Source organism: Dermacentor silvarum, chromosome 1 (genome assembly GCF_013339745.2).
Source record: "Dermacentor silvarum isolate Dsil-2018 chromosome 1, BIME_Dsil_1.4, whole genome shotgun sequence".
Lineage (NCBI taxonomy): Eukaryota > Metazoa > Arthropoda > Arachnida > Ixodida > Ixodidae > Dermacentor > Dermacentor silvarum.
Window position 1 is genome coordinate 222,193,152 of NC_051154.1, and position 20,211 is coordinate 222,213,362.

General features: G+C 46.4%; 1 protein-coding gene across 1 annotated transcript in view; it reads right to left on the reverse strand.

Moving 5' to 3' along the window:
- The window catches only part of LOC119437310 (collagen alpha-2(XI) chain-like), a 55,436-nt gene that overhangs the window by 1,529 nt on the left and 33,696 nt on the right, over positions 1–20,211 (reverse strand). Inside the window, exons 29-38 of the mRNA XM_037704368.2 lie at positions 19,691–19,735; positions 16,648–16,701; positions 14,960–15,058; positions 13,246–13,299; positions 13,098–13,151; positions 7,993–8,046; positions 5,907–5,960; positions 4,775–4,864; positions 3,513–3,566; positions 2,272–2,325 (exon numbers count right to left, since the gene is read on the reverse strand). Of these exons, the coding sequence (XP_037560296.2) occupies positions 2,272–2,325; positions 3,513–3,566; positions 4,775–4,864; positions 5,907–5,960; positions 7,993–8,046; positions 13,098–13,151; positions 13,246–13,299; positions 14,960–15,058; positions 16,648–16,701; positions 19,691–19,735 (612 nt within the window). The remainder of the gene's footprint in view (positions 1–2,271; positions 2,326–3,512; positions 3,567–4,774; positions 4,865–5,906; positions 5,961–7,992; positions 8,047–13,097; positions 13,152–13,245; positions 13,300–14,959; positions 15,059–16,647; positions 16,702–19,690; positions 19,736–20,211) is intronic.

The following is a 20,211-nucleotide window of genomic DNA, read 5'->3' on the forward strand; positions in this document are numbered from 1 at the left end:
GCCGTCAAAACGCTGGCGTGAGCGAGCGCGCCAGCAGCAGCGAGCGAAGGTTCGTGCGGTCTATCGCTTCAACTGAAACTAAGCATCGAAAGCACAGCGCATATAAAATAGGAGCCGTGTTGCAGATCGCTTTCAAGATACGATGCGCGCGACCGCCCGCCGCCGCGCAAAGTACAAGTTGCTCGCAGAGCAGAAGCCGCACGCCCTCCCTCCCGCGCTGCCTACCCGCTTTCCTCCTTTCGCCTGTGAGATTCCAGTTCCCCTTGCGCCCGGGCGCAAGATAGGCATTTGGTGCCGCAGCTAAACGTCGCCTCCCCTCCCTCCCTCCCATCCCCCCACGGCCTTTCGCGCCACGGAAGACGTCGCGTTTGCTCTCCCCCGTGCGTTCGCTCCCTGTGAAAGCGCGTGTCCGTCGCGTGCTTTCACGCGCACATACAGCAGACAGCGCGCGGCGACGATTTTATTGCCCTTGGACTTTATACGGAACCTCACGGCGACGGCGACGATGACGCCGACGGCAGAAATTTGCTTGGAGTGTCCATATAATTGTTATCGCAATAATAACAAAGAGGCAAACAAATACGAGTACACGTAGAGCTAAGTGTACTGAAATGTGAACTTCAGCTGAAATGTATCTAACCAGCCCGATAAGAAACGAAGGGTACGTTCAATAATAAACAGGCTGGGTGATGAGAGAACGAAAAGCTCTTTAATAAAAACTGGATAGACGAAATTATAAATTTCTGTAGACTCATTCCACGCACATCTATGGCCAGTTAATAGGCTGGCCGAAGTGGAACATGAACATCCCAAGGCCAGATAGTCGATACCATGGCCTGTTTACAAACGTAATATGAGAATTTACATACTTCTGTGTGGGAAAGTACGAAATCAACGTTAAAAAACTACGTTTACGTAAGAGCGTATCCTTATTGGCTGTTACAACGTTCGTGCCCCGCCACTCTTGATAGTGATCAGCAAAACAATGCATGGCAACAGTTAAAACAGCCCTTCGCACGAACTATTACGATTGGTAACACCCGAGTACTGCGCCTTCTGGCCCTTTTCTCAGCTGAAAAGGTATTTTCGGAGAAGAGTAATAGAGGCGCAAAAAATATGTAGAATTGTTTTCTTTATTTTGCCGTGCCTGTAGACGAATATAACTAAGATTTATATTTTCATTCAAAGGCTTTATCAGTTGCCAAAAATTATGCACAATAACCAAGAAGCCTCTAAAGGAACACTTCTTTTACCTAAATAGTTGTTCATCTAATATGCCGGCGATGTTACTGAGTACATAGAGGAGGATAAAAGTCCGTGAAAAGGCTCGCTCCTTCTTTCAAACATGACAGCTTAAAAAGACCATCCAGTTTGTACCTAATAGTCCATCTAAAATAGTTATGATGTTTTATAAGTAACCTGTCCACCTGGCTGCACTTGCACCGAAAAGTTAAATTCAATAACGCACTTCATTCATTTATATGCCGGGTGCTCAAAAATTAGCTTTATAGAATTTTAAAAAATCGCCGGTGGCAGGTAGCATAATTCTTATCGTTTAGCTGAGTTATTCGATGATGTGAACATTAGTAACACGAGAAATTGAAACACATATTCAACTAATTAAAGAAAATTGACTAATGAACTTCTTTGTTTTTTACTTTACGACACATATTGCAATTTACGAATTGTAACCGGTGAGTTTGCAAATCCACTTGAAATTAATTTCCAGGATGACACCAGTTTCGAGATATTATTTCTCAAAGTGTGAAACGAAATACATGGCGTTCCAGTTACTTTTGTGCTTCAACGTATAAAACAGCATTTTGCTAAAAAAAAAAAAGTAAGTGGAACAACAGTGCATTTTTACGGCGAGTTTGATGGCTCATATCTCCAAACTGGTGGTAATCTGTAAATTCATTCCAAGTGGATACGCCTGACAAGCTCACCGGCTACAATTCGTAAATTTCAATGCGTCGTAAAGTAATTAACTAAGTTAATTAGTGGAATTTTGTTAATTACTCGAATATGTGTTTCGATTTCTCGTGCTACTAATGTCCGCCTCATCGATTAACCCAGCTCAATCATAAGAATTATGCTGCCTGCCATAGGTGATTTCTAAAAATTCCGTAAAACTTAAAAATGAACACCCTGTATATAAAAAAAACTTACTGGCATCGTTTCTGGCGGATTTTCGCAACGTTGCAGCTTGCGGCATTTCTTTTTTTTTTTCTTTTGTTATCTGGCTTTCAGTGTAGCAGTCAAGAAACCAACCTTTTCACCGGCAGGTCCGGGGTCACCCGGTAGGCCCATGTCTCCTTTCTCGCCCTGCAAGAAGACGGGCATACCTTTCTTTCATTCTTTGAATCTTATAGAATAATCAATGAGTGAAGGCCTCATCAGGAAACCAGCGTTCTAGCAAATTAATGCAACTTTTAGTAAGCATACACCAAAAGGCAGCGTTCACGGCAAAATGCAAGCTCTGTTTTATAGCTCACGTTACGTTTCACACCACGCCGCCTACTGCCCGCACATTTTACGCCACTATGAAAGCGTCCTATAAAAGCGCCACTATGACTCGTATCTAACCGCATCTCCCCGGAGCGCCGGCTATGGCTACAACCAGTTCTCCCCTCCTGCAGCGGGCCATGGGTGCATCAAGTCTGCATCAGGTATGGGCATCAGGTTGAACTGCATCATGTCTGTGCGCATGGTTGAGTTTAATGGAAGTCAGTTGTAGATTTATAATTCTCCAAGCGTGCTCTTCCCACACAGCCATATTCGCCCACTGCTCTACACGTTTCACTTGCGATTGCGAGTAGCGAAGGATTTTGCACAGTCAAAGGTACTTTAGAGAGGACCGTGCCTCGTCGTGACGTTTTTAAAAATTCACCTTGAAATAGTCCGGTTTCTGCAGTAACATGCGCACTCAAGCTGTTCTTTTCTGTCTTTCTTGTTTAGTTACATACAGTGCAGTGTCACCATGAACTCATGCTTCGAAGAATAAATCCGTTCTAGCGAAGCAACCTATTCACAACAGGAAGCACCTACACTTGGGAATTGGCAATGCACAGCATTTGTATGCAAGCTTTTACTCAGAATTGACTGAAGTTTCTTTGATGACAATTGTATGAATGGAACTTATATTCATTAAAAAATTTTTGAAGGAGTCGAGTTCTACCATACATTCCACGGAAGGCCGACCATGGAGCTACAATGTGCCCTGTCCCATATACTCTACGCTGACAAATTCCACTTCAAGATAAATGCTATTCTTCAGATCCACAATTACGTTTCAACACCCGTAATCATGCACTCAGGTAAAGCTGGGTCATTTAGTGCGTACCACGCCCAGTTTTAGGCTGTTAATACGTGGCTCACTTGGTTACGTAATGATTTCTCTATTTTTCCTCAAATAAGTTCCTTTGTTGTGGTGTCTTTTAAAATGCTGCGCACACTCCCATGCATTAGTGATATAACGAGTTACAAGATGCCACGCATGGATGTATACTTACGGGTGGCCCGAGTGCTCCTGGAAGCCCAATTTCCCCTTTAGGACCAGGGAAACCCTGTGAATAAAAAATAAAACAATAGGGCAAAAGTGTGGACACCTTTTTCGTCGATTCGTCCCAATATCACTATATCTAATATCGCGTGAGTTTATGGGAAGTGGCAGAACTGATTCCCCAAACCCGAACAGTAATAAAAACCACGTTACTTTAGCACGTTACAGAGGACAAACGTCCGTGGTTTCCAATGACTGCTTGCAGACCTAAACCTAGAGGTATCATTTGCCAAACATAATTAGTAAACTGATGAATATGTTTTGGCTTACCGCGAAAGTTCATTGAACTACTTCAACTTTTATCGTACCACAGTATAATCAGCAACAAAATTTTACGCTTTCTCCCGTGATATTGTCAACCACAACTGAACGTTTTGCTATACTGTCTCCACAATAATTCGCAACTTATCTGCAAAGTCCAAGGCAATGCTTTACTTGTGATATACCGCAGGCTGAACACGAACAGGTTTACACGTACAAAAAACTGAATGCTTAATAAATGTATGAAATTTTCAAAGAGTTTGTAATATCTACTAAATGTCACCAAGTGTTCACTTGTTCGTTGCATTTCCTGTGTTCTGCTTCACATTTGGAAATAAACGCTTTAGCTGAATCCACAGCGCAATAGCCGCCTGCATAAGCGCACGCAATATTGTACCCTCCTCTTTCACAGACTGAACTATTCCAGCACGAGTTGATGGACTAGTTGGTTCAACATACTATAAGGCGACAGAGCAGGAACGTCAAAGAAAACAAAAAGCGGTACCGCCTACTCGAGACGCTTCTACTTCCTTCAGAAAACGAGCCGAATAACTATAAAGGCTCAATTGTCTCAGGTAGTAATGAAAGTTCGGCAGGTTTGCTCATGCTTTCGTAACGAGCCCCGATTCACAGGTCGCATACGGTCCAGACTAGACGCCGTGTTATCTCACTGGATACACAAATGAAGATGATCGTGGCTTTACTTTAGCTTTACTGAGTATTGGCCGCGTTGTTCGTCAGCAGTGCTGTTCCGGTTACACGAAAAAATGTGTTCATTTTGTCTTCACTACAGCGTCATCAACGTGAATACGCAGAGTGGTGGCTATAAGATTACGAAATATTATTGAATTGACGGCTAGTAAGTTTGAAATAGGTTTTATAGGCGAATGAACAAAGAGTTCGCCGCTAAGTCAAGCGCTCGTCGCACTTCCAAGCAGGCATAAAACTCACTGGTGGCCCCATGTTTCCCCTCTCTCCTGGAAAACCAGGAGGACCCGGAGGCCCAGGAGGGCCTTTGTTGCCCGGAAGGCCAACAGGACCCTGTGAGGACAGAAACAACAATAAAAAAGCGACAACACTCATGAAATGCTATATGTATTTCGTCTTGTACAAGAAAATTCAGCAACGTACCGTAACACAAAGCATAAAGTTTACTTAAACCTGTCGCAACGCAACTTGTCGCGATGATGTCGTTGCACATGCAGGTTCTCTTCTTGCACTAGATTTTTTTTTATTGGGACATATGCCATAAGTCGGAGTTAACATGATATAGTAGTAATAGGTACATGCATGCATGTGTGCTAAAGCAGTCTTTTTGTTTTCTTGTATATCTCTCACTGGCCATTCAGTCAAGCACGAGCTCATTCAGTCAAAAGTGTGGCCGGTATCAAAAAAGAAGTAATAACTTCTTAGAAAAGTAGCAAGCAGGTCCCGTGTTACTTTTGCTTAAAAATTTGTTCAGGAGGAACCTCCACGTATGAGTAACAAACACACAGCAATGGAGAGGCTGGATGCAACAGTCGTATTCCACATGCAAACGATATTTATACACTGATGATAGCAGCTGCTCACATGATCTGTTGGTCAGGTACGTGAAACTCAGAAATTTTCAAGCAAATAAGTGTAAAATACATGTCATAAATGGCCATATATCTCATGAGAGTGAAACAATTTCGTGCAAACAGCACTTTGGTTGTACTGGCTGAAAAACGCAATGGTGTTCTAACTCTCACAACTTTGTATGCATGGACTATAGTAGCCTCCCATCAGTCAACACAGTTTTCGCGTCTTTGTCGAACATTATTGCACCTATCTCGGGCTGGAAAGCTGCAGCAAGTACAAAGTGCAACGCGCACACATACAACCCAACTGACAAAGTACTAAATGCACAGTTATTGAAAATGGCCATGAAGCTCGGAGAAGTAATGAGCACGCCTCTCCACAGCGTACAGAGACCGCACAACCTATTCGCCGTATTCAACGCTGAACTACACAATTTCGGTGCAGGTAAACTTCAAAGATTACAAGCTGCCATGAATTTACAGCGACATAACTGCAATTAGTAGAGCTGTGAGCAACGTACCGTTGGACCTTCTTTTCCCGCAGGTCCGGGCAGGCCTGTCTCACCAGGAACACCCTGAGCAGCAGACAATTGAAGAAAAGGTAGCAATAAAATAACATACCTTCCAAAATAAAGTCATAGGGTCTTATTAGTCGAGTAAAGGGGCTCTAGACCCAAGACAATCTGTTGGCGTCTTTATTGCACACATGGCGCAGTACGGCATCTGCATTTGAATAATTTCTTAGCTTAGCAGGACAGAAAGGCTGATACACACATTGGGAATCGAATCTTCGACCTCGTGTTTAGGCACGCCATAGTCACTGAGGCAAGGATTAGCAACTAGCCCGAGCCGTTACGCTATTGAGCAATGTTTGCAGTTGCCGCTTCAGAAACATCAATATCAGAACGCTAGGGCTTCAATACCCTAAAGAAGCAATACAAAGCATCTTGAATTAGGTATCTGTAACTGTGGTTAACGCATTTCAGTTTCGAAATAAGTTCCCCTCCTTTCCTGAAATAATTTCTTTACGGCACTAACATTTATCAGATTAAAACCAATTGAAATGCACTCCCATTTTTTTCTTGAACTTTTTCCTGTCAACGTTCGCTTTCGACCTTAGGGATTGTGCCTTCAACAGTGCTATTTTTTTAGTACGGTGAAGCGCGAAAGACGGGACAAAGTGAGGCGAGAAGGACGGGACAAGCGCTACTGTCAACTGTGAACGTTTATGGCAAACATTTCCTGCAGCAAGAGAATGCGCGCATGCGCCCAAGACACCCTGAAATCAGCAACATACAGAGCAGGCGCAGAAACTAAGAGATACGGCAAAAAATTTCCTCGCCCGTGTACAATATATTGATGACATGTGATAAATGGGAAGCATGAGTACTCTGTGAAATGTGTGCAACATGTATGCACAGAAGGCATAACAAGCTTGAGGCATAAAAACAAACAAATAGTAGAAGTAACGAACCAGCTTAGCCGGGGCTACCCATGAGTCGCGTTTCTTTTTTCAAAAGTGCCACCGAAGCTACGCTAACGCACTTATCAGGTCCATAATTTTCGATTAACGCCGCTTCCAAAACCACAACTTTTGCACTGTAGAGCCAGATGAGACCTTTCTCTCGATTTCCAACACCTGTAGTGCTGTCGCAGCCGGTCGTTCAGGCACTGGGCGGTCTGTCCCACGTAAACACGACCGCAGTATAAAGGAATACTGTACACTACAGAAGTGGCGCATGGACCATACTTATGCACGCGTTGTGTAGTGCAGCAAATCTTTTCCTGACTACCCGTGATGCGTTTGCATAGCTGTGCCAACTTGCATGGCGCAGAGAACACAAGGTTCGCGCTTCACCGTACTCAAAAAATGCATCACAACTGGCTCAAAATTCCACTCTTCTAAACAACAGTGCTAAGTCAGCCAAGTTGCCTTGACATTATGCGATCTACACGCCGACTAAAGGGAAAGTGTTTTACCGAACCGAATACGGTGTATAGAATACGAATATTTGGCGAAGCTCACTAAACGTGTCCATGCAATATCTAATGTTTGAAACGAACTTGAAGGCGGCCCCCCTCAAAAGGAAATTGACGGGAAACAAAATGAGTCTAGACATTTCAGTGATACCCCTTACACACGGGCAAACTGAAGTTCTTTAACGTAAACCTCTTTCTTTTATGCTGAAGGGCCCCTTATCAAAAGGATTGCACTTGCAGAGGCGCCCTTCGCCCCGGCACCCGCAGTTCACGTGACCTCCAAACACGGTGCGCGGGCAGTGTATGCGCGAAAACGCGTGGACACGACAACGTGACCTCCATCACTGGGCACGCGGGAAGACTGCGCGCATCAAGCCACCAGCCATCTCGTCTCACCATCGCATGCTTGCACTCGCAACCGCAATGGTCGCGTGGCCTCCAACACGAGGTGCGCGAGCCAAGGGGACTCGGCGGGATGGGTCGTACGTGCTGCTCATGCGCCTCGCACTCGGGAACGCATGGCAGTGGTGACAGCGGCGCCAGCGACGACGGCGAAAACGGTGTCGCGAGTGTCTGTGTGATTGCTATCGCAATAAAAGAAACCATGACATCTCAGCATATTCTCACCGGACGACCAGGAGGTCCGATATCGCCGGATACTCCGGTTTCACCGGGAGGGCCCTGGAAAGAAAAAAAAATAAAAGCTTTTCGGCAACAAATAAAATAGCACGCAAAATTGAGCCTGCCATGTGCTCATAAGTATCTAAACTGAATAAACGAGTTTATCTGTCATGTCTTTATTGCCTGCGAAGACTTACAACGCTGAAAGGCATCCTGCGCCCGTCCACGTTTGGCATCGCGACTACAACGCCTCGTATCAGCCAACTTGTACTCACTATCTGGAATCACTTTCAAGATAGGCGTATATAATGTGAGGAAGAAATTGTAAAGGAAGTGTCAGCGAATATGGTGAAGGTATGCTTTGCTCCTTCTGCACAGGAAAAGGAAACATATTGTCACGTAGTAGTGACGCTGAAGTAACAGTCGTAAAACTGTGTATGACGAAACTAATTCTTTATTGGGCGAACCTGTGCCCACAAAAGCAAGCTACACTCGAAGCACAACGAAAGCGGCGAACACAGTCGGCGGTCGTCGAAATCTGATCAGCGGCGAAACGCGTCGGCTTTTATACCTGAGTCATCGAAGGTTCCAGATTGATCCCTGATGCCCGCGTGTCTTCCAGAAAGTTCTAGACAATTCGCGTCGCTCATACAATCCGATTACATGAGCGTCGGTGACCACCGACGAAGGATAGAAGCATCGCTAACGTTCGAGAAGCTTCCGTTTAGATGGTATTGTCAAACTGTCAACCCCCCCCCCCCCCCCCCTGGCAGAGATCCTGGGTGCGCTACTGAGCTAGCATACGCAAATATAGGGCCTTTGCAGTTATTGTGTTGAACCTGTGCTCTTATTGCATAGGTAAGTACGGTTTGAAAGTATTAGTTTGAGTTTCGAATGGCTGGTGTAAAAACCTTGATTTACAGCCGCTTTATTTTTTATTTTTCTATTTAGCACCTATAACCTTCTATTGGAAAAATTTCCGCGCATATATCGCACCCCTGCACTTTGCATCAATTTCCAGCGGAAAAAATTGCGATCATTATGCAAGTAAATATTAGCCTCTTAAAGAAGTACTGACACAAAAATTTTCGGACTTGTTTTTTTATGCTGTAATAACTAGCTAATGACCCAGTAATCACGGCGCGAAACCTCATTTGCTTCAGAGCGCGACAGGCAATTATTTGGAGTCGTCTTTGCAGCGACCAGTCCAAGTTTCGGTTTCAGAGAGCAACGAGATGGGAGAAGAGCGATTGTAAACACGGTGAGCACGTGATCGCACAAAACTGTGACGTGTTCAAGCCAGCGCGCTCGCATGCGAGCGAGCTTCGTGTTGCAAGTTCGTCTGCTACGCCCGCAAGAGCTTTGCGACGTCGTCGCCGTCCTCGTTTTCGTCGTCCTCGTTTTCGTCGTCCAGCAGCAACTATTTCCTCCAGGCGGGAGTCGCCACCGTTTTAGACGTGGCGAATCACTTTTGATTCGATCCACCACAGGCGAGCTGGCGATCGCTGGGAAACGGTGTAGGCCTAGCTCTCTGGCTGTCTGATCCGGCGCCGACGGCCCTTGCGATCCGTCCGCAGCTCGTAATAAAGCACATATATTCGTCAACACAATCAACGTCTGCACATTTATGATGCTCATAACTGACAGTACAATTAGTTTTGCCGACGGCGTTGGTAGCGATGAGAAAACACGTTAGCAAGGCGAGCCGCTTCGTAGAGACGATTGCTGCGGCGGCTGCGCTGACCGCTTGCGAGCCAAAATCACGCCAACGATTAACCACATCGCACAACGTTTCATAACATGCACACTTTCGAGGTCACATTACTCTAAGAGTTATCTCGTGTCAGAAACAATGAAGCCGATTTTTGTGCCACCGTCAGCAGCGAATGAGGCCAGCGTCTCGACCAGGGAGTGAGAGAGAGAGAGAGAAAAAAAAAAAGCACTGGGACGATTGGAGTGGCGAAAAACTTGCTCGACGGCAGCGCAAACTCGTGACGTATGCAGGCGCGTCCTGCGCCGAGTGATAACGCTTAACACTTGTTAGCCGGTGGAAAGCGGCCACCGGTGAAAGATAAACATGTATACGTGTCAGTACCCTCCCCTTAAAAAGCATTGTCCCGATGCTACAAACACGAAAGCGAAAACAAAACCATGCGTAATAAACAAAAAAAAAACAATAAAAAAGTACCTAACGTCATCAGCGGGCGTAGAAAGGCTTAAGACGCACCACATGGATGACTTCAGGTCGTGCCCGGCGCCGCTGTGATTGCGAAATGCCGTCTGGCACGACCTCATACTCCAGTGCGCCAATACGTCGGATTATCTTATATGGTCCTCGTCGGCGTATCGGAGTCCAGACCCAAACATGGTCGCCGGGCTGGTACTCGACGTAGCGTCGTCGGAGATTGTAGTGCCGGCTGTCGGTCCTCTGCTGGTTCTTGATGCGCAGGCGGGCGAGCTGTCGACCTTCTTCGGCACGCTGCAAATAAGTGGCAACGTCGAGATTTTCTTCGTCAGCGACGTCCGGTAGCATGGCGTCAAGCGTCGTTGCCGGGTTCCTTCAGTAGACCAGGTTGAACGGCGCCATGTGCGTCGTTCCTTGCACGGCTGTGTTGTATGCGAAGGTCACGTACGGAAGGATGGCATCCCACGTCTTGTGTTCGACGTCGACGTACATTGCCAGCATGTCGGCGATGGTCTTATTTAGGCGCTCGGTGAGGCCATTCGTCTGCGGGTGGTAGGCGGTGGTGCGGCGATGGCTTGTCTGGCTGTACCGCAGGATGGCTTGAGTTAGTTCTGCCGTAAAGGCCGTGCCTCTGTCGGTGATGAGGACTTCTGGGGCACCGTGACGCAGGAGGATGTTCTCAACGAATAATCGGGCTACCTCGGCGGCACTGCTTTTGTGCACGGCTTTTGTTTCGGCGTAGCGGGTGAGGTAGTCCGTAGCGACGACGATCCATTTATTCCCGGACGTCGACGTCGGAAAAGGCCCCAGTAAGTCCATCCCGATCTGCTGGAACGGTCGGCGAGGTGGCTCGATTGGCTGTAGAAGTCCGGCTTGCCTTGTCGGTGCTGTTTTGTGTCGCTGACAGTCTCGGCATGTCCTTACGTAATGGGCGACGTCAGCAGAGAGGCGAGGCCAGTAGTATTTTTCTTGTATCCTCGCGAGAGTGCGTGAAAAACCGAGATGTCCAGCCGTTGGGTCGTCATGGAGAGCTTTCAGAACCTCTGGACGCAATGCTGAGGGTACCACGAGGAGATAGTTGGCTCGGAGAGGCGAGAAGTTCTTCTTTAGGAGAATGTCGTTTTGCAAGAAAAACGACGCCAATCCTCGCCTGAACACCTTCGGCACAATGACGGTCTTGCCTTCCAGGTAGTCTACAAGGCTCCTTAGTTCCGGGTCGGCTCGCTGTTGTCCGGCGAATTCGTCGGCACTGATGGGTCCCAAGAAAGTGTCGTCATCCTGGTCGTCTTGTGGCGGTGGTTCGACGGGGGCGCGAGACAAACAATCGGCGTCAGAGTGCTTTCGCCCGGACTAGTAAACGACGGTGATGTCGAATGCTTGAAGTCTCAGGCTCCAGCGTGCGAGGCGACCTGAAGGATCCTTCAAGTTAGCTAGCCAACACAAGGCGTGGTGGTCGCTCACAACTTTAAGGGGCCCGCCATAGAGGTAGGGGCGAACCTTTGATGTAGCCCAGATGATGGCGCGGCACTCCTTTTCTGTTGTGGAATAATTTGCTTCCGCCTTCGATAGCGACCGGCTAGCGTAACTTACAACCCTTTCTAGTCCGTCAGTCCTCTGCACAAGCACGGCACCGAGTCCTACACTGCTTGCGTCGGTGTGGACTTCGGTATCGGCGTTTTCGTCGAAATGCGCAAGTATTGGCGGCGATTGCAGGCGTCACTTGAGTTCTTCGAATGCTTCGACTTGCGGCGTCTCCCACTTGAACTCGACGTCGGCCTTCGTGAGATACGTCAGTGGCTATGCGATCCGTGAAAAATTCTCCAAGAAAGTCCAAGAAATCTACGCACTGCCTTCTTGTCAGCGGGCGGAGGAAAGTTGGAGATGGCCGCAGTTTTCTGAGGGTCGGGGCGCACTCCAGACTTGTTGATGACGTGGCCCAAAAACAAGAGCTCCTCATATGCGAAGCGGCACTTTTCGGGCTTTAACGTGAGTCCGGAGGTTTTGATTGCTTGAAGAACTGTTTCAAGGCGCCGCAGGTGTTCTTCGAAGCTTGAGGCAAACACAACGACGTCGTCCAAATAGACGAGGCAAGTCTGCCACTTCAAGCCTGCCAGTATCACTACCCCGCGTCACTACCCCGCACCTCCACCAGATGTCACGTAGTAGTGACGCTGAAGTAAACAGTCGTAAAAGTGTGTATGACGAAACTAATTCTTTATTGGGCGAACCTGTGCCCACAAAAGCAAGCTACACTCGAAGCACAACGAAAGCGGCGAACACAGTCGGCGGTCGTCGAAATCTGATCAGCGGCGAAACGCGTCGGCTTTTATACCTGTGTCATCGAAGGTTCCAGATGAATCCCTGATGCCCGCGTGTCTTCCAGAAAGTTCTAGACAATTCGCGTCGCTCATACAATCAGATTACATTAGCGTCGGTGACCACAGACGAAGGATAGAAGCATCGATAACGTTCGAGAAGCTTCCGATGCAGGCGCGTCCTGCGCCGAGCGATAACGTTTAACACTTGTTAGCCGGTGGAAAGCGGCCACCGGTGAAAGATAAACATGTATACGTGTCAATATCTCCTAATAACCTAAGTTTTTAGTATATATGTTTCAGTTAATATATCTACTGTCAAATTTAAAAAACAATGTAGTTGGCACATGGGCACTACGAAATCGACTACGGGCTAAGAGCTGTACCGATAACTTGCAGCGGACTGTCAGATCGAGACGATTGGAGTGTGCACACCTGCCGGAAATTGTGCTATCGAGTGTCATTACTGTCTGACGCCCTTTTACAGTATGCTCCTCTCGGTAGATGGCGTATCGAGGTAGAGAAACGACTGCCTTGTTTCAGGCACTGTGGCAAGTTTAGAGGGAAAATCACTAATGTCGAACGTGGGAACGTAATGGAACTGCGCGTACCGCCGGTCCAATGACGCCAGGTGGCCCTGGAGGTCCCGCGGTGCCGGTTTCACCCTGAAAACGGTACAAAAAATGTGATTGGTGCCTGCCAACATTGAGTAACTCAGAAAAGTAAACTTGCGGCGAGGTTCAGACACCGGCAACTTACGGGTGGCCCTCGCTCCCCTGGAGGTCCCGGAGGCCCGTCCTTTCCTGACGCACCCTGCGTCGTTGTTGCGAGAAAGAGAACAGCTGCACGCAGGCATCGCCCGAGTTTGTCAATGCTGCTTTCTTAAGAAGACAACAGACAGCCGCAAACACCTCTCAAATCGTTAGAAACTAGCCCTTCTTGGTGATGACATTTTAATGTCACCAACAAAGAAAATCAATGCAGGATTTTGAGATCAAAGTGCCAACAGAAGCAGACAGAAAGAAGGCTGGAAAACACCGGCGTTACTCGCAACTAACGAGTATTTGATGAAGAAGGCGTACATACATAACACAAAAAACGCGATTGACAAAAATTCCTAAGACAAATGACCTGTCCAGATTTCAGTAATGTTACAATACAAGCTGTCTGAAGTAAAGAAGCAAAACCCACGCAGGTCACGCTGAGTGTATCTAATTATGAATGTGTAATTTGTTTCAATTTCTAACATCATATTTACAGTGATGCCACATGATGGTCCGCGGTTTTTCCGGTGGAATGAGGAAGACCTGCGTGTTATATACTTATGATACCTGCCTCATGACTCCGAAGGCTTAGGAGTGAGGATCAACGGCGAATATCTCAGCAACCTTCGGTTTGCAGATGACATTGTCCTATTCAGCAACAATGGAGATGAATACAGCAAATGATTGAGGACCTTAATCGAGAAAGTGTAAGAATTGGGTTGAAGATGAATATGCAAAAGACAAAGATAATGTTCAATAGCCTGGCAAGGGAACAAGAATTTGTGTGCATCATGTGACACTCTTGTACTTAAGCTTGTACTTACCCTTGTACTTTGTTTCCCTTGTACTTACCGAAGGACAACTGAACTCTTTGCACCTGAATCCCGCGAGATGGGCTGGACGTTGCCTGAAGCTTTTTACTTATCCCATTTCACTCAAGAATAGCTACACTATATGATGAGAACCGAGGGAAACCGACTTGACAGAAAATCGGCTTGCAAAAGAATACAGCATAAAATAGCCGTACGTAACCGCAACACCACATTAGAGTAAGCACGGTTGTGGCTGGAGAATATCTTCTTTTAATGCCTTACGTGTTGTGTCAATTTTTATATCCGTGTACTTTTTTAGCGGAACACCAGTTCCGGAAACTTCAGGCTTGGGGATGGGATGGTTCGATGACGGCTAGCCCACTAAAGTTATAGTCTGTAAACAGCGACGCCCTTCCGCGTATGTCTTTCTCAGTTTTGCGAGTCATTGCAGGATACACATAAGGCTGCAACTGGCTGCCATATCAGAAGGAGAAACGTCTGCTTCCAAAACAAAAGATTCTGGAAGCTTGACGTGAGAACGACAGCGAGGTGCGCAACAGATACACCCATGCCTCTGAGATAGTGGTTTCGACTCTAGGTCCAAGCACCATTTTCTGTGCCCCTAAACTGTCAGTGATGGTATAAATTGCATAGATAGTACAAGTTGGAGTAAGGTTAGCATGTGTACGTAGTTTATCATCATGTGCATGCGTAGCGACTTGTCATCTCTACCACCCAACTTTCATATTTTCTCTCCGTCCCCCTTCTCTCTATGCGAAATAGCAGCATAGAGACTTAGCATCTCTGAACAACCTCCCTGCCTTTTTTTACTAAATATTTTTATTTCGATCTCCTCTCTCCCACGTGCCAGAACGAGAACGCATTGATGTAACTCACGGGCGATCCTGGCACTCCCATGAATCCTCTGGCGCCTTCAGGGCCCTGGGGCCCTCTCTCTCCGGGAATACCGGGAGGTCCCGGTTCCCCGGTGCTGCCCTAAAATGGCATAGAACATATGAGGTCGGCTTGGAGAAGCCTAGAGCACCGAACTAGCGAACCACACGCAAATATTGCGAAGAGCAGCAGTTAGTCGTGTGATAGAATCCGTAAGTAAGCATGAAAGTGAAACACGGCAATAAAAGTTCAGCAATGCAGCGAGGAAATGTAAAAATAAACTTAACGTAAACCAGTACCGGCTTGTCTTACCGTGGGACGAAAATACGCGTTCATTATGAAAGAAGCTGTGTTAATGAGAATTTATTTAATGAAGTGGAAGTTTTGCTATACGTACGCCCAAGTCGGCTTCTTGCGTTATGGTATCTGTAAATCTACTTTAACGTTTACCGCATGTGGGTTTGCTCATCATGCTTTTGCAAGGTTTCCATCATTCACTATAACAGAAAACATGATAACCATCTTGATCACCGCAGATATTTTTCCTTCGATAAGTGACACCGCGGCGCTGCACACTGTTTTAACACGAGAGCGTTAAGAAAATCCGGCGTGAGCGTCGGCGTCGTTGTCCGTGAGCGAAACTTTCCGTATATATTTAGGTATATGTATATGCCACGTCTTCCAATATGACATGCGGTATATGCAGGTTATATTGTCACATCATTCTATCATTAAAATTGCTCACACCTTGTCTTACATTCTTGAGAAAGTTATTCTTCGGAGTTTTGAGAATGACAGCCCACAAGCAAATGTCTAGGAAACAAAACACCGACAGCACATGCCTTTTATGTTAAATCCTCTCAGCCTGAAATATTAAAAGGGCGAAACAATAACAGAAATCTGAACGTGATGTAATTTTCTGGCACGACTGTGCACTACCTCTGGGATCGGCCCATGCAAAAGGCCGCGTTTCTAACAGAAAGCTCGCCTTCGTGTGCAGCGTTCGCCGCAAGCGTTTCCCAGTAAACATTACAGTTACATAACCTGTAGTTGCCGTGAAGCGTGAGAAGCAGTCAAGGATCTTAGAATGCTATCGTGTTCCACTCTTAAAGGCAAAGCTTAAGCGTTGTCCAAGTTTTCTTTTTCTTTTTTTTTCTTTTTTTTTTTACCTGCGCGCACGTGAGAAGCACACGTGCCTGCTCACCGTAAGTTTAGAACATTATTTGGAAGAAGACACTAAGAAAACCCTTCAAGTGTGTTTCTTTCGTATGTATTTTCAGAAATAAATATTAGCTAAGAAGCTCGCACACTTCTACTACAGCTGAGTCAGATTAACAAGTGCAACCAGACACGAGCTGAAATACATGCACCACCTCCAACAACACGACTGAACTGACCAGGTCTCATGCTTCCTGGAGTACTACACCAACTTTAAACGCATATTGCACTTTAACACACCGCACAGTAACAATTCTTTTCACTGAGCCTTTAACTCGTAATTCCTGTGCATTACCTACGGCGTTACTTAATGCAGCATCGGGAATTCCCGCCGTTTGAACAGAAAATGTGAGAGTTTGCTCACTGCGGTAAAACAAAGATTACAGCAGTTGCTGTCGCAACATTTTTCTTTTTAATAAAGCATTCGACTTGCACTATATAAGATCTGTCGATATATAAGATAAGGTCGTCACCTTTTCTCCAGGCGCCCCTCTTTTTCCGACTCTTCCTCTCTGGCCCCTGTTCCCCTTGAAGGAGTAAAAGATAATGAACAGGACGTTTAGTGAACAGCCAGTACTCGCCACAATTTCTTGAATCATGACTTGAATCATGACTGGAATAACGTTGTGCAAGTAGTTTCCAAACTCATAATTTTAACAAAGTTGCATTAACTCCGGAACAGTCGCAAAAGCGGTACGTTTACAAAAACTGTACTAAATGCCACCGAAAGTCACATTCTTTGTGATTACACATGAAGAATGACGGCCTTCAAGCACATATTTGTTTTGGCAAAATATCACGAATAAAAATCAGCCGTCGATAAAGCAAGTACTACATAGAGAGAAACACGTTAAAAGGAAAGGTAACGAGGTCAACCCGACACGCGTCTGGTTTGCTACCCTACACAAGGGAAAGGGAGTCAAGAGATAAAAAGAAAGAAAAAAGAGAGAGAAGGCTCAGCGTGCCTCTTGAAACGGAGCTGAACATCGACACCACAGTTGCTCACTGAGGTTTGTAGACGTCGGTTTCTGATCCTGAGATATTCTTTCTCGTCATGGGGCTGCATTTCATGGGGAACATATGTGAGCTCCTTGCACATATACGTGAACACTTTGCTCTGGTCGACGCCCGTTAAAGAGTTGATGGATCGTGGTGGTGGTGTTGGTGGTGGTAGTAGTAGTGATGATGTTGTTGTTACAGGTGTTTTTAGCCTGGCAGACGAGGCCGGCAATTGCCCCGCCTGTAGCGCCCCTTTCTGGGTATACATTTCGTCACCACACGTTTTGAAAGTCCACTGTTTCGAAAAAAAAACGCAAGAAGATGCAGTATTTCTCTTCAGGTGATCTGGTGACCTTCTGGGGAACACCAGATGTTCTACGCAATCGTGTGGCAATCCTCTTCATTCAATGGTGTCAAGTAGAACGTTTCGCTCCTCAGTTCAAGGCCGACAGGACCATATATAAAATGCTCCGCAACTCCCATATCGCCGCAGTCTGCATAGATTGGGGCAGGCGTGTTAAATGACCAAGCTGTACGCCGAAACCGTTCTGATTCGAAAAAGTACTGTGGCCTCCGAGCGCTATAGCCTCTTGATCACGCAGGGCTCATTGGGCGTCCATCCAAAGTTCTCGAAAACTCAGCGAATGGCCTCCTCTGTTAGCTGAGTAATTTTTAGATGCTTTCACTTTTGGAGGGCTTGATAGCGCTGCACGTGCGATAGAATCAGCAACGTAGTCAGGTAGTATAATGAAACTTGATAGATCAGGTTGGAAGCCGATTTGTAAAGATGCACCGACGTAATGATTAAGTAAGAAACATTATGTCTCTATTCTTCCATTGGAACATCGACAAACTTTTGACTTCGAGCTGACGGTGGGATGGCCAGTGCATATTAGTTAAAAGCATTCGAAGAGCATCAACCAATAACAACGTTATGGCGATAACCTTCCTGGTCTTGCTCTGGCGATTTCACGGGAACAAATAGGGCATTCGATGCGTTCGCCGTGCCCTGGAAGTTTCATGCTATCGTTGTGCCTTGCAATTAGAAGATTGGAATATATGCCAAGAATCAGCAGCCACGCTCTCCGCAGCTCCCTTCTCGTTGGCTTCCTTGTCAATGGCGCGAAGTCTACTTGGCCTAGGAGGCAAAGGAGGTGGCGATGACGGATGTCGCTTGCGCATCCAAGAAGCTGTGGTAGACCTTGGTGAACGTAGGTAACGGCAGCGTCGTCAGCGTCATTCTCTAACTACGTCGGTAGCTTCTCCGTGAAGCGAGTGGCCCTTCACCCTATGCTTCAAAATGTTCATTTCTTTCTGAAAAATAGTTAGGGCACTTCGGAGCGGTGATATTGCAGCTGTCAGTGCTGTGAAGCTCAGAGCAATGGGAGCATGCTGTCGCGTTTGTAGAGGCAATGCTCACGTGTCCATGTTTCGTGTATTTCCTGCATTGAAGTGGTAATCGCGTAAACGGATGGACTACATGCAAGAAATGGCCTGCCTTGACGTGTGCCGGCAATGATTCACCGTTGAATATAACCTTCACACAATGTGAACTGCCGATGCGAGAAAAATATGTGATAACAGCTCCATCTGTAGCTGCAGGCTTAATGAGTATCGGCAAATTGGCACTTGAAATGGTTTCGTCGATGTTGTAGATAACACCAGAGGTCACCTCCTTGCAGGGCGGAACATGTGAGTGGCAGTGGCGTAGCCAGGGGGTGACACACCGGACACGTGCCCCCACCCTTCAAAATTTTTGTGTTAGTGTGGGGCCAGCCAAGCCCCCCATCTCACCCTCCCCGCCACCGGTAAACTGCTTGCCCCCCCTCCCCGCGAAAAACATTTCTGGCTACGCCACTGGTAAGCGGACTTGCATACCACCAAGGCTGCTGACCTGCTCCAAGGTCTCTACCGCGACCGCGTCTTCCCCATCTATGGCCAGGATATTTTTGTGGGTGTTGATTCTGACGTCCTTTACATCATTTAGCACCAGCGCATCGATTCATGCATGATAAGGAAGTGGAGCGGCGACGAAAGCAGCAGTAACACCAACGCCACCATGATCTACTCCATTGACAATGATGAATCTTCTGACAACAGCTTCAAGGTTGTGCTGAACATCAGGGTGAAGAGAAGAATGATCGGCGCACCATCCCGTTCGAGGACGTTCACTGTAAGGCCGACACGATCCCTTAAGGCAACCACCATCCTTTTCGCGTCTGTACTCGCCACAGGCTACATCGGACACCTCAATGAATACTTACTACAAGTCTGTTATAGCAAAGTTATAAGCTGACTAGCATCACACAATACATAGACATGGTTATTTTATTCCGCCTAAATAACCCCCCCCCCCTTCTATTCTACACGATGCATCACCATGCTACAAAACAAGTTGTGATTCTCTGGTCGCTCAATATATCGATTTTTTTCCTGGTTCATCGCCCGTAAACTGAATTCAGGAGCTAGTGCTGTCACACGACAAAAATTTCGCTCGTATCGCTAATTTTTTTTTACCCGTGGTCCAATTTGGCCTCGCTCTCCATGTGGGCCGGTTGGTCCCTAGGAAAGAAAAGAAAGACGACAAGTTTATTCCCCTATAGTACCATCAGTTTTCAAGTTTCTTGCACAACAAAAAAACAAAATGAAGTACAGCGCCAAGTCTTTGGCTCTTAAAAGCAATTTCTGCCTTAAAAGATTTTCTCAAGCCATCTGATGCAATGCTTTTATGTTCCAGCTGTGGCGTTTCCACGGTCATTTACGCGTCTGCTGGGAAAGTTTCTTAGAGATTCATAAGAACAACTATGCAGCTAAACAGTGCGGCCCTTTCTGTGTCTTACTTGCTCTGTAGATTACCATTTATTCATTTGGTAACCAATTTGTTCACTAGAAGTTGAAGATGGTTCAAAGAAATATGTTGTGTTGCGCTGATGTAGAAATCAGGTCGGATGACAAGGCGTAATGAGGCTATGTAAGTATGAAAGTACTGCAACTTCCATATATTGGAATTTAAGCCTCAAGAGTGTGTCTTAGGCACA